General features: G+C 35.8%; 1 protein-coding gene across 3 annotated transcripts in view; it reads left to right on the forward strand.

The window, feature by feature from the left end:
• Window positions 1-12389, forward strand: part of HNRNPR (heterogeneous nuclear ribonucleoprotein R) — a 54191-nt gene that overhangs the window by 17065 nt on the left and 24737 nt on the right. For all 3 annotated transcript variants that reach the window (XR_014023700.1, XM_081307326.1, XM_081307327.1), the window contains 3 exons: window positions 5242-5418; window positions 7032-7167; window positions 9813-10018. Coding sequence is in view for 2 of the 3 variants with exons in the window: in XM_081307326.1 (XP_081163452.1) it covers window positions 5242-5418; window positions 7032-7167; window positions 9813-10018 (519 nt within the window). In the remaining variant the exon portion in view is untranslated. The remainder of the gene's footprint in view (window positions 1-5241; window positions 5419-7031; window positions 7168-9812; window positions 10019-12389) is intronic.

The raw sequence follows: 12389 nt of genomic DNA on the forward strand, positions 1-12389 counted from the left end.
ATTAAAAAAAATTTTTTTAGTTGTAGATGGACACGATATATTTGTTTTTATTTATTTTTATGTGGTGCTGAGGATTGAACCCAGGGCCTAAAGTGTGCGAGGCAAGCGCTCCACCACTGAGCTACAACCCCAGCCCCTGCTCAAATTTTAATGAATATATAACATTTGTGTGCAATTAAAAAGATCTAGTAGAAAGGAAAGTTTGAAGGTGAAATCTTTCCTGGAGTAAATGTTCTTGAATAGGAGATGAAATGGGATTTACTATACAAATTAAAAAGTATGAAGTAGCGCTAGCATGGAGGTACACGCCTGTAATCCCAGTGACTTGGGAGGCCGAGGCAGGAGGATTGCAAATTCAAAGCCTGCCTCAGCAACTGTACAAGGCACTAAGCAACTAAGCTAGACCCTGTCTCAAAAAATAAAAGTGCTATAGATGTTGCTTTAGTGGTTAAGCACTTCTGGGTTCAGTCCCTGGAACTTAAAAAACAAGTATGAGGTATATGTTCATTCATACATCCAAAGATGAATAGCTGTTACTGAGCATGTGCTCAATGCCTGGAATAAATAAAATAAGGAATATGACGTGGACTTTCTGCTGTCCTGGAGGATCATTTCTTTTTGCTGGTGTTATTTCCAGATGAGGAAATTGAAACTCACTGATTAAGAAACTTGCTCAAGGTAACTAAGTTTTTTTGTTTTTGTTTTTGAGGAGGAAAAGTTTATTTAAGGGCTTACGGTTTCAGAGGTCTTAGTCCATGTACATCCAGCTCCATCATGGCGGAAGAGTATGGCAGAAGGAAACAGCTCATGTGGTGATCAGGAAGCAGAGAGCCTAAGATGTATTTGATTCCAATATAGTCTAACATCCACCATCTCTCATATTCTTAGTGTCTTCATTGCTGTCACCCTGCTAGGTCAACCCACCATCATATCTTTCGGGATTGCCCTATACAATTAATTTTCTTCCAGTTGTCAGAATGTTCCTTTTAGAACATAGGTCATCACTCAGTCCTTTGTCTGCTCAGAACTTACATGGCTTTCTAGCATGTCAGGATTAAGATAAATAATGGTTTAACTTATCCCCCACCTCCTTTTTTTTTTTAAGTTGTAGATGAACACAATACCTTTATTTTTATGTGGTGCTGAGGATCAGACCCAGTGCCTCATATGTATCTTGCAAGCACTCTACCACTGAGTTACAGCCCCAGCCCCTCTGGCCTCTTTTTTCCACCACTGTCATTGGAATGGCCCCTTTTATTCCAGTCACTGACCTATTTTTTGTTCTTCAAATGTTAAGTGTGTTCCCATTTTCTCAACTTAAGAGTGCTCTTTCCTCAGCTATTTACTTAATTCTTGCTTTAGATCTGAGCTCAAATTTACCTCCTTCGAAATGCCCTCTTGGGGCTAAGGATGTGGCTCAAGCGGTAGCGTGCTCGCCTGGCATGCTTGCAGCCCAGGTTCAATCCTCAGCACCACATACAAACAAAGATGTTGTGTCTGCCAAAAACTAAAAAATAAATAATTTTTTTTTTTAAAAAAAAGAAATGCCCTCTTATTTAAAATACAGCGTCATCACCCTCTTCACATTATTTTTTTTCTTAATACCTCTTGAAATCATAGGTTTTGTTTGTTTGTTTTAGTAATAGGAATTAAAATCAGGGTTACTTAACCACTGAGCCACATCCCTAGCCCTTTTTATTTTCTTTTTTGAGGCAGGGTCTCATTAAATTGCTGAGGCAGGCTTTGAACTTGAGATCCTTCTCCCTTGGCCTCCCAAGTCACTGGGATTACAGCCGGGTGCCATTGCCTCCAGCTGGAATTGTAGTTTATTTTAAATTTTTTCCTTTATGTCAGTAGACTATAAGCTTAATGAATGCCCAGACATTGTGGGTAGTTGCTGTATTTCTAGAATCTAGAAAAATATATGACATATGAGTTCAAGGTATGTGAACTTGTCTCATAAAAGATTTGGACAAGATCTATGGATAGGGAGGGAGCCAGTTTTTTTGTACACACAAGGCATTATACAGTGGAGCGACTTCATGTTGATACTAAAAGAATAATTGATATAGATGGTAATGGGAGGGATTGAAAGTAAGAGGTTTCTGTTTAGGAAACTATTTCTTTAGTCACCAGGGGGTGGATTGGGAGATGGATTGGTAGTGGAGGAAAACAGAAATTAAGTTCTGAAGTAATATTACTGAAGAGTAATAGGAAAGATCATTGGAGCTAATTAATTGGGGTGGGTTTTAATTATGTTGATTTTAGGGGAAAATAAAACATTTGTTAAAATTATCTTCATCATAGTTTAGAAAATATAACTAAGGAAAAAGTAAAATTAGAAGTTTTTTCATGCATTGATAACCACTGTGAGCATTATTCTGATATATTCATACTTGTCTATACATGTATCTACACACACATATTCAAAAAATTGCTGGCCTTACTGATGATTTAAGGTAAAATGAGGATAACCAAGAGGAATTGTTATTTTACTTTATTATTTTTTTGTCGTGCTGGAGCTCAAATGTGTGGCCTCGTGCATGCAAGGCAAGTGTTCTCCCGCTGAGCTGCCCCTCACCTCAAGAGAAGAATTATTTAATGGATAGTGGGAGATTCAGAAGTAGTTCCTGAGATGTAGATCAGAGAAATGACATAGCTGTAGGCCTTGGGAATGGATGTCAATTAAAAAAATTTTTTTTAATATTTATTTTTTAGTTGTAGTTGGACACAATACCTTTATTTTATTTATTTATTTTTATGTGGTGCTGAGGATTGAACCCAGGGCTTTGCGTGTGCTAGGTGAGCACTCTACCGCTGAGCCAGCCACAACCCCAGCCCCAGGATGTTAACTTTTAAAAACTTAAGAAAATACAGTGAAGGAGGAAGCTGGGAATGAGGATAGGGACCTACCTCAAGGAGATAGAAGAATTGGAATAGCTGATGTGTGAGAATCATAAGAAGCAAGCATGTTTATTGTGGAAAGATTGTCTCAAGGTAGCATAACTGTTGTAGAGCTTAACTTCAGAATCTTAATGCTCAGTGTTAATTTTAGAGTCTTTGGATTGCCGTTATTCCTCCATTGTCTGTCTATTGCTCAGGTCGTTGTTCAGAATGTAAAATAAAATATTGATGAAGGTGAGTTTGACTAGAAAATTTCTCTCACGTAAATATTCATTTCTCTTTTATTAGAGTATATAAATTGCAAATGTTTTAACATAATCACTCCTTTTGATGTTGTTGACATTGCAGAAACTTAAAATTATAGTAGTAAACACTTAAGGTTTTTTAGTGTTTTTATTTGTTTCTTATTTATTTATTGTGGTATTGACTCTTGAACCCAGGGCCTTGTACATGTTAAACACAAATACTATACCGCTGAGCTACATCCCAAGCTCATTATTTTAAGACAGGCTCTTGCTGAATTTCCTCTTGCTGGACTTGAATTTGCAATCCTCCTGCCTCAGCCTCCAAAGTAGCTGAAATTATAGGTTTAAACCACTGTGCCTGGCTTATACTAAGTTTTTGACTGTTTAATTATCATTGTATATTATAATTTAACCCTACTTATACTATGTGTGTGTGTGTGTGTGTTTATATTTAATTTTATTTGGTGGTGTGGGGATGGAACCCAGGGCCTTATGCATGCAAGGCACGTACTCTACTCACTGAGCTATATCCCCAGCCCCTAAGTAATTTTATAATTAAAGATATATCAAGTTCTCCAAATACTTATATATATATATATATACACACACACACACATTTTTTTATTTCATACCTTAAAATTTAATACCCTGGCCAGGTGATGTGGTGTACACTTGTAGTTTCAGCTACTTGGGAGACTGAGGTAGAAGGATCACTTGAGCCCGGGAGTTAGTTCAAGGCCAGCCAGCCTCAGCAACATAGTGAGGCCTTGTCTCAAAAAAAAAAAAAAAAAAAAAAAAAAAAAAAAAAATATTTATTTATTTATTTATTTTTTGGTGAGAACAGAGGGTATGCATCTATCACCTGTGGAAAAGAAGCTACACAGGAAGCTGTGAAACTGGCATGTAATAAACAAATATCCATTGTCTGGCAGGTTACTATTTGAGAGAATAAGCTTCAATTAAAAATATTTGCAGTTAATATTGTTTTATTTTCTATTATTGCCTTGGATGTTTTTATATTGGCTAAGTTGATATGTGACCTTTGCTATTTTTTCTGACTATAAAAGTTAAAAAAAATTACCCAAGAAATAATGTTTATAGAAAGTTTTCCATAATTCTTAAAAATATATATATATATTTTTAATATCCTGATAGACAAAGGAATAAAGCACTGGAGTTTCTGAAAAATGCCAAATTTACTGTTTAAATGATAAAAAAATTTTAGAGTTGAGAAAATTTGAGGATGGCCATATCAATCTTATTGGTTTTTTTTTAAAGAGAGAGTGAGGGCTGGGGATGTGGCTCAGCGGTAGCGCGCGGCCCGGGTTCGATCCTCAGCACCACATACCAACAAAGATGTTGTGTCCGTCGATAACTAAAAAATAAAAAATATTAAAAAAAAAAAAAGAGAGTGAGAGAGGAGAGAGAGAGAGAGAGAGAGAGAGAGAGAATTTTTAATATTTATTTTTTAGTTCTCGGTGGACACAACATCTTTGTTGGTATGTGGTGCTGAGGATCGAACCCGGGCCGCACGCATGCCAGGCGAGTGCGCTACCACTTGAGCCACATCCCCAGCCCCTTATTATTGTTTTTTAAAAAACATAAATATATTTCTGTGAAGATATATATACCCTTTATTATTTTTTTAATATTTATTTTTTAGTTGTAGGTGTCAGACACAATACCTTTATTTTATTTTTTATTTATTTTAATATGGTGCTGAGGATCGAACCCAGGACCTCTCATGTGCTAGGCTATCGCGCTACCTCTGAGTCACAGCTCCAGCCCCCCCTTTATTGTTTTTATGAGAAAAAACAAGTTATAAAAATTCAAATTAAAGTTATTAACAAGTACAAATTTTGCATGCTCTTGTCAGTATAGGCTATTGTTTTTTGTTGCTAATATTAAAATTATTATGAAAATAAGAGTTATCTTTAGCTCTGCAAGTCAACTGCAAGATTCAAGTTGTCTTTATTCGACCTTAACCATTTTCTCCTCTGCCCCGTGGCCGGTTGAGGGGAGAAGGGATAGGTAGGCTGCACTCTAAAATTAAATGCCAATATTGGATTCTAATAAGGAGGTTTTATTTCAGGTCTTTGTAGGTAAAATACCAAGAGATTTATATGAAGATGAGTTGGTGCCCCTGTTTGAGAAGGCTGGACCCATTTGGGATCTCCGTCTTATGATGGATCCACTGTCTGGTCAGAACAGAGGGTATGCATTTATCACCTTCTGTGGAAAAGAAGCTGCACAGGAAGCTGTGAAACTGGTATGCAATAAACAAATGTCCACTATCTAGCAGGTTACTATTTGAGAGAATAAGCTTCAATTAAAAATATTTGCAATTAATATTGTTTTATTTTCTATTGTTACTTTGGGTGTTTTTATATTGGCTAAGTTGATAGTGACCTTTGCTATTTTTTTCTGACTATAAAAGTTAAAAAAAAAATAACCCCCAAAATAATGTTCTTAGAATTCCATAATTCTAAGAAGTTAACCAATAGGTTGATTAGTATCAAAAGTTTTCATTAAAGTATTTAGCCTGTACAGATTTTTCTTTTGGTTTTAGACAAAAATGATGTTTGTTCCTGTAGTTAAACTTTAGGATTGACATTTAGGTAAAATGAAGGCAGAGTTGGGTTCTGGAGAACACAGTGGGATGACCAACTTTTAGGATTCAGTTCAGGAAACGGTTGTGAGTCTGTTCTATTATTTTTCTCACAACCTAATCACACAATTTATTTTCTAATTGTATTCTTTTTATTTCTAAGCCATTGAGTGCATCTTTAATCTTTTTCTCCTTTTCTGCTACTTAATAGCCAGCCTTCTCTTAGAGAATTTCCTTCCTCCAATGCTTTTTACCATTTTGGGCTTATTTTAGAACAGTAGTAAATTCTGTAAATAGTATTTTTACTCCTACCTGAAGATACATCTTTTTGTCATTTGGTATCATTATTTTTTGGCATATTCTTGTCCAGCATCTAAGGACCTAGTCTAGTTATAGCCCTGCAGGTAACCTTTTTCACTAAAGATTTTGGTGTCATTAGTGGGCTCTGATTTAGTTCCTCTCATAGCTTGATCAAAATTTTAGTTTTTATTGGGATTTGTCTTCCACATTTATTTAATATTAAGAAACATTCAAAGCTTTGTTATTTTTTGGTTTGTGTAGATGACTTTATTTTTTAAATTTTTATTTATTTATTTTTATGTGGTGCTGAGGATCAAACCCAGTGCCTCACACATGCTAGGCTAGCGCTTTACCTCTGAGCCACAACCCCAGCCCCCACCCCATGACTTTATTTTTAATCACATCTTTTGGTAAACTAATGAGTAAATCATGTTAAAGCATAAGAGGCTAAACTTTTTATCAAGGAAACCATCACTGTAATGATTTAAATAAAACTTTTTTAGTCCTATCTTTTCATAAAAATTTGAAAGTATGGAGAAGAGTTTAAAACTTTGTTTACAATTGTGTATATACTGTGAGATTCTTCTAAGTTTCTTTTGCATTTTTTTAAACATATTTGTTACTCTTTAAATATGTTGTTGTGATTATGGCTTATCCATATCTGATTTTATTCCCAAGAACTGGAAAAGAGTTTTCAGAAAGATAAAACAAATATGAAATGAAATATTTTTTGAAATAAAGTGAATAAGCTTTAGTCTTTTTTATATGGAAGAACAGTGGAGGTTAACAAAATCAAACTAGAACTGTAATGTATAAACTATAAAGTTTAGAATATGTGTTCATATTATGGTAAGCACGAGGGAACTTGTGAGTTCATGAAGCAAGGAATTAAATTGTGGAATCTTTTTAGGTTAAGATCAGTTGTCCTCAGTTTGGGGTGGTTTTGGGGTTTCTGGTTCTTTTCTTCCTTGCAGTGTGACAGTTATGAAATTCGCCCTGGTAAACACCTTGGAGTATGCATTTCTGTGGCAAACAACAGACTTTTTGTTGGCTCCATCCCAAAGAATAAGACTAAAGAAAACATCTTGGAAGAGTTCAGTAAAGTCACAGGTAAAACAAAAATGTATTTAGAAGTTAGTTCTGGGAAATTTATTGTATTGTCAATAAGTGATTTTTGAAAAAGGAGATATATATTAAACTAAGAATCAAAGTCTCCTGTTTCTAAATTGATTCATTCTACTCTATAGTGGTTTGGACTAAATATACTCCCTCCTATCCTTGATTTCTTGGAATTTCCCTTTCACTTCTTTGTCCTAATTGAAACTTGGCATTTGCCAGAACCTTTGTTGTGTAGCCTTCAAGTGAAAGCTTTTCCCCTTGATATCCACAGTACTTTAGGACCAAGGAGATGAAAGTTCTTATTTCTCCCTCCTGTTGACTTGTCTAGATCCTGTTTTTTTAAATTTCCAATTGTAAATCCAGTCATCAATTATTAAGTACATTACACATCACAGGTCTGTATATATTACTATGTAACAATTAAATAAATCCGTAGTTTCATTTATTAACACAATATTTTCTACGTCCTATTCCATTTCACTTTTTACAGTGCTGCTTGAGATTGATGCTGTAACTATTTTAGACCACTTTCTCCTCTTGTAAAAAACACTGTTCCTTTACTTTTTTTTTTTTTTTTGTCATCCAGACAGTCTATCCTTTTTCCTTCCTTGAAGCTGTAATCTGTTGGTGTTCTGATTTTAGCTTTTCTTTAAATCTGAAGATTGCTTCAAGCTCACATTCTTCTTCTGTCCTAAATTGACTTTTTCTAGTTCTTTTAATATCTATGTGGATGGCTATTCAAGGTCCTAGAATCCTAGTTCTCTAACCACCTCATCTGTAGTCCTTGACTTGAGCTCTGCCATATCCAGATCACATTCTGGAATTTGTCAGGAGAAAGTCTACACACTCTGAATCTTTGATTTCTAGCATCCCACCTTGTAACCACCGCCTCTGCCCATTATAATTATGATGGTCAAATATCTCTATTGGAACAGTTCTTTGACCTCATCATGTTTTATTATTTTATTATGTAGCTCCTCTCTGGCTACATGTTCATTCACTCATTCCTTCAGCAGGTGTTTATTAAAGTGCCCATTAAATGCTGGCATTGTGCTATGTATTAAGATACTGTGATGAATAAGAGACCTATTCTCCACCGCTTATATTCTGGGAAGGGAGTCAAGAACAAAAAATTAAAGAAATATGTAACATGTTGTGGTAAAACACTCTGAAGGGGAAAATATGGGATATTTAGCTAGGGAATAGCTACTATCCCTGTTTACATGGTTATGGAAGGCTTTTCTGATAAGGTGACATTTCAACTAAGATCTAAAGGATGAGGAGGATGTAACATACAAAGAGAAGGCGGGGGTAAGCACTTTCCAAGAGAGCAAGACATGCTAGTGCTCCACAGCAAGAAGGAACTCGGTTTGTGAAAGTACCTAAGAGAAGGCTAGTGTCACTGAAGGATAAAATTAGGAGTAGAATTAGAGGAGATAGGCAGGGCTTCTGTAGACCATGTAAGGAATCTGAATTTTATTGTGTAGATAATGGAAAGGTATTTGAAGATTTTAAGCAAGGAATAACACCTGTTTCATGTTTACAGAATATTATGTCTGCTGTTTTGTGGATAAGGGGTTAGCAATGGGGTCGAGAGTAGAAACTTGGGCTGGGTATGGTGGCACATGCTTGTATTCCCAGCTTCTCAGGAGGCTGAGGTAGGGGAGGATACAAGTTCCAGAACAGCTTCAGCAACTTAGGGAGACTTGTCTCACCATAAAAAAATGAGAGGACTGGGGTTGTACCTTAGTGATAAAGCACCCCTGGGTTCAAACCCTTGTGCAGGGAGTAGAAGCTGGTAAATTAGATGAGGCTGTCATAGGAGATAAAATACAAGACTGGACTAGGGCAATAGCAGTGGAGATGGAGAGATGGGTTTGGAAGTGAATGGGAGAGATGAAGGAAGAAATAAAAAATGTCTTAATTTGTGCTTCAGAACTCAGTGGATGGTGTTTATTAGAGAGGTCTAGAGAAGACAGATTTGGGACATGGTGGTGTATGGGACATCTTAAATTTGTCAACAGGGCTATGTTAAATAAGCAGACACATGGAATTTAGAGAAGTGTGGACTAGAAATCTAAGCACTTACAGGGATATAGAGAGTATTTTAAAGTAAAGCTAGCAGACAAGACCTAGAGAGAGCAATATGGAGAGACAGGGCAAAGGAAGGACTAAGACCAGAATAGTTAGCAGTCACCTTTGTTCCTGGTAAAAAGAGTAAGTTAGGTTTAAGGAAGGTTTTGGGGGCCATGTTTAGTTGATGAAAGTTACTTCTTTTGGATTTATATTAATAATTTGTTTTTTAAGGTTCTTGATAGTTTTATAAATTATGAGTTCATGTATATTAATTAATACTCTTAAAACATTGTAGAATGTTAAATTTAAATGTCAAAATACAGTAGTTGGGCCTGTTGTGGGCCGTACCTTTAGGATCCTAAAATTAATAGGGAACATGAAATATTGTCCCAAATCCTGTATCTAATTATGTTGATATAATTGTGTACTAGGTAATTAGTGACTCATTTTGAGGCTTTTTCAATTATTTTTTGCTTCTTGGCAAGTGGATTTAGGTCTGCCTAATCGCTAGATGTGTGGTGGATGCTTTTGGCTTATATATCTGGCTGTTGGTTTAACAGAGGGTTTGGTGGACGTTATTCTCTATCATCAACCCGATGACAAAAAGAAGAATCGGGGGTTCTGCTTCCTTGAATATGAGGATCACAAGTCAGCAGCACAAGCCAGACGTCGGCTGATGAGTGGAAAAGTAAAAGTATGGGGAAATGTAGTTACAGTTGAATGGGCTGACCCTGTGGAAGAACCAGATCCAGAAGTCATGGCTAAGGTAAATGCAGTTCCTTGGGGTGGGGGTAGATTATCATTTCGATTTTTGTACCCAGAAAACAGCTCAATCTTTTCGAGTTTATAATAAATACAATTTATAGCTCTTGACTTCTAATTGCTTAGACAAGGAGCTGATTTAACACTGAAGCAATAACTTGTCTTGGTATCCAGAAATTTCTGTTAACCATCCCTTTTCCTGCAGATTAACTGTACCAAAGGAACTGAAATTAAGTCCCTTCAATTAAGTATTTTGTATACACTGAGTATTTGTTTAGTGTTAGGTGTCATTGGGGGCATGAAAGTTTAAAATTAAAGACAAGGTCTTATTGAATAGAGAAGTAATGTTTTAGAGATTATAAATTATAGTTTTCATTGACCATAGTATGACTTTTATTACATGGCTATGAATTATATTTTATAGCTAATTTATCTTTCCTTAATTTATGTTTTTAACATAATTTCCCTTGGAATATTCCCCATGAAGAAAGACAAAGTATTATCATGTTTGCTTTTATTTGATAGTGGCAAAATATGAATGAAAAGCCCTATAGAGAGCCCTCAGTTCCCTCCTTAGCCCTGTGCTTGCATTGTCGGGACCTTTGCTTGGTGAAAGGTGGTGCCATGATTCCTGGTTCTGTAGCCTTTCCTTTAGGTGACTCCTGAGATTAAAGGGACACACCAGAATTACATCTCTGCTGCTTGCGGTGTGTTCTTGGGTATTGGTGTTGCCTCATCCCTTCTCAGGGAGGCAGCATCTCTATGGATGGCTATGAGTTAGTGGACTGGATTCTTCATGACTGAGCATGAATTTCTTCAAGGTTTTTATTCCAGGTTTTGAGGAAGCAAATGAAAACTAACTTTGATTAGTTAGGAGAACTCTAGTTTACACTAGTATAGTATAAGTCTTTGCAGGCAAAGATGTCTTTGGGTTAAGCAGAGAAAATCCCTGGGAATGAACTAGAGAAGCCCTGAGAAGTGCTGCTCAGTGTCTCTCAACTAATTCCTTGAGTAGATGGGGGATAGGTGTCTAGAAAAGGGATTAGGAGTCTAGCCCTGTTTTTTTTTTTTTTTTCTTTTCTTCTTTTTCTTTATCTTTTTAAAATTAGCTTCTTGTTGTTTCTTAATATAATTGTGTCTCTGGGCAAACTATCAAACCTTGGATGTCATTTGTTTTATTGAGGTTGGATAAGTCTCCAAGATCCACTTCAAGTTTGAATCTATCAAGTAAAAACCTAAGTGTTGCCTGTGTTGCTTTAGAAAAACATTTAGAAATAACATTATAAATATATTTACACAATATAAGGAAGGAATTAAAACCCCCTGAAAAACTAAAAGTGCTTCTCAACCACTTTTCACATATGCCTGGTAACCTTTCATTCTAAATCTTTTTTCTTTCTTTCTTTCTTTCTTTCTTTCTTTTTTTTCTGGTCAGAAAACCTCAAGATTTTATTCTGACTGTTCTTTCTGGATCCCAAACAGGTTTAACAATGAAAAGAAAGCCTGTATAAGTTTGGAATTGAATATTATTGACTCCTAATTATTATTGTTTCCTAATTAAAAAAAAATTACCCATTAGAGTAAAGCTTCTGCTCCTTACTCTATCAGTGTTAGGCTTCATTGAAGATTATTTGCCAAGTTGGATCCGTTTTATAATCAACTGGAACCTAAGAACCTAAATGTATCTTTTTTTTTTTTTTTTTTTTTTTTTTTTTTTAATGTGGTGCTGAGGATGGAACCCAGGGCCTTGCACATGCTAGGCAAGTGCTCCACCACTGAGCCACAACCTCAGCCCCATGAACATCTAATTTATGTTCATTGTTGTTGTGGTTTTGCAGTGTAGGCGATCAAACCCCAGGCCTTGAGCATTCTAGGCAATTACTCTACTGTTGAGCTATATCCTCAGACCCTATATTGAACATTTTAAACACAATTCCAAAAAAGTAATTTTTATATGATACACTGTGGTTTTTTCACAGACAAGAATAAAATATCCATCCCTGGAGTGTAGCTCAGTAGTGAAATACTTGCCTACCATGCACAAGGTCCTGGATTTGATCCCCAATACCACAAAAAATAAATTAAAAAAATTTTTTTTTCACAGTGCTTGAGATCAAACCCAGAGCTTTATGTACGCTAAGCAAACACTCTTGCCATTGAGCTGTGCCCCCAGCCCTAAATATATAAAATTTTTTAAAATGTTAAGAGAGATAAAGCAGGTTGTGGTAGTGCATACCTGGAATCCCAGCTACACAGGAAGAAGAGGCAGAGGATCACAAATTTAAGGCCAAGTTGGACAAATTAGTGAGATTCTTTCTCAAAATAAGTAAAAAGGACTAAGGCTATAGCTCAGTGGAAGAGTGCTTGCTTAGCAT

Source organism: Spermophilus citellus (assembly GCF_964194105.1).
Source record: "Spermophilus citellus genome assembly, chromosome: 9".
Lineage (NCBI taxonomy): Eukaryota > Metazoa > Chordata > Mammalia > Rodentia > Sciuridae > Spermophilus > Spermophilus citellus.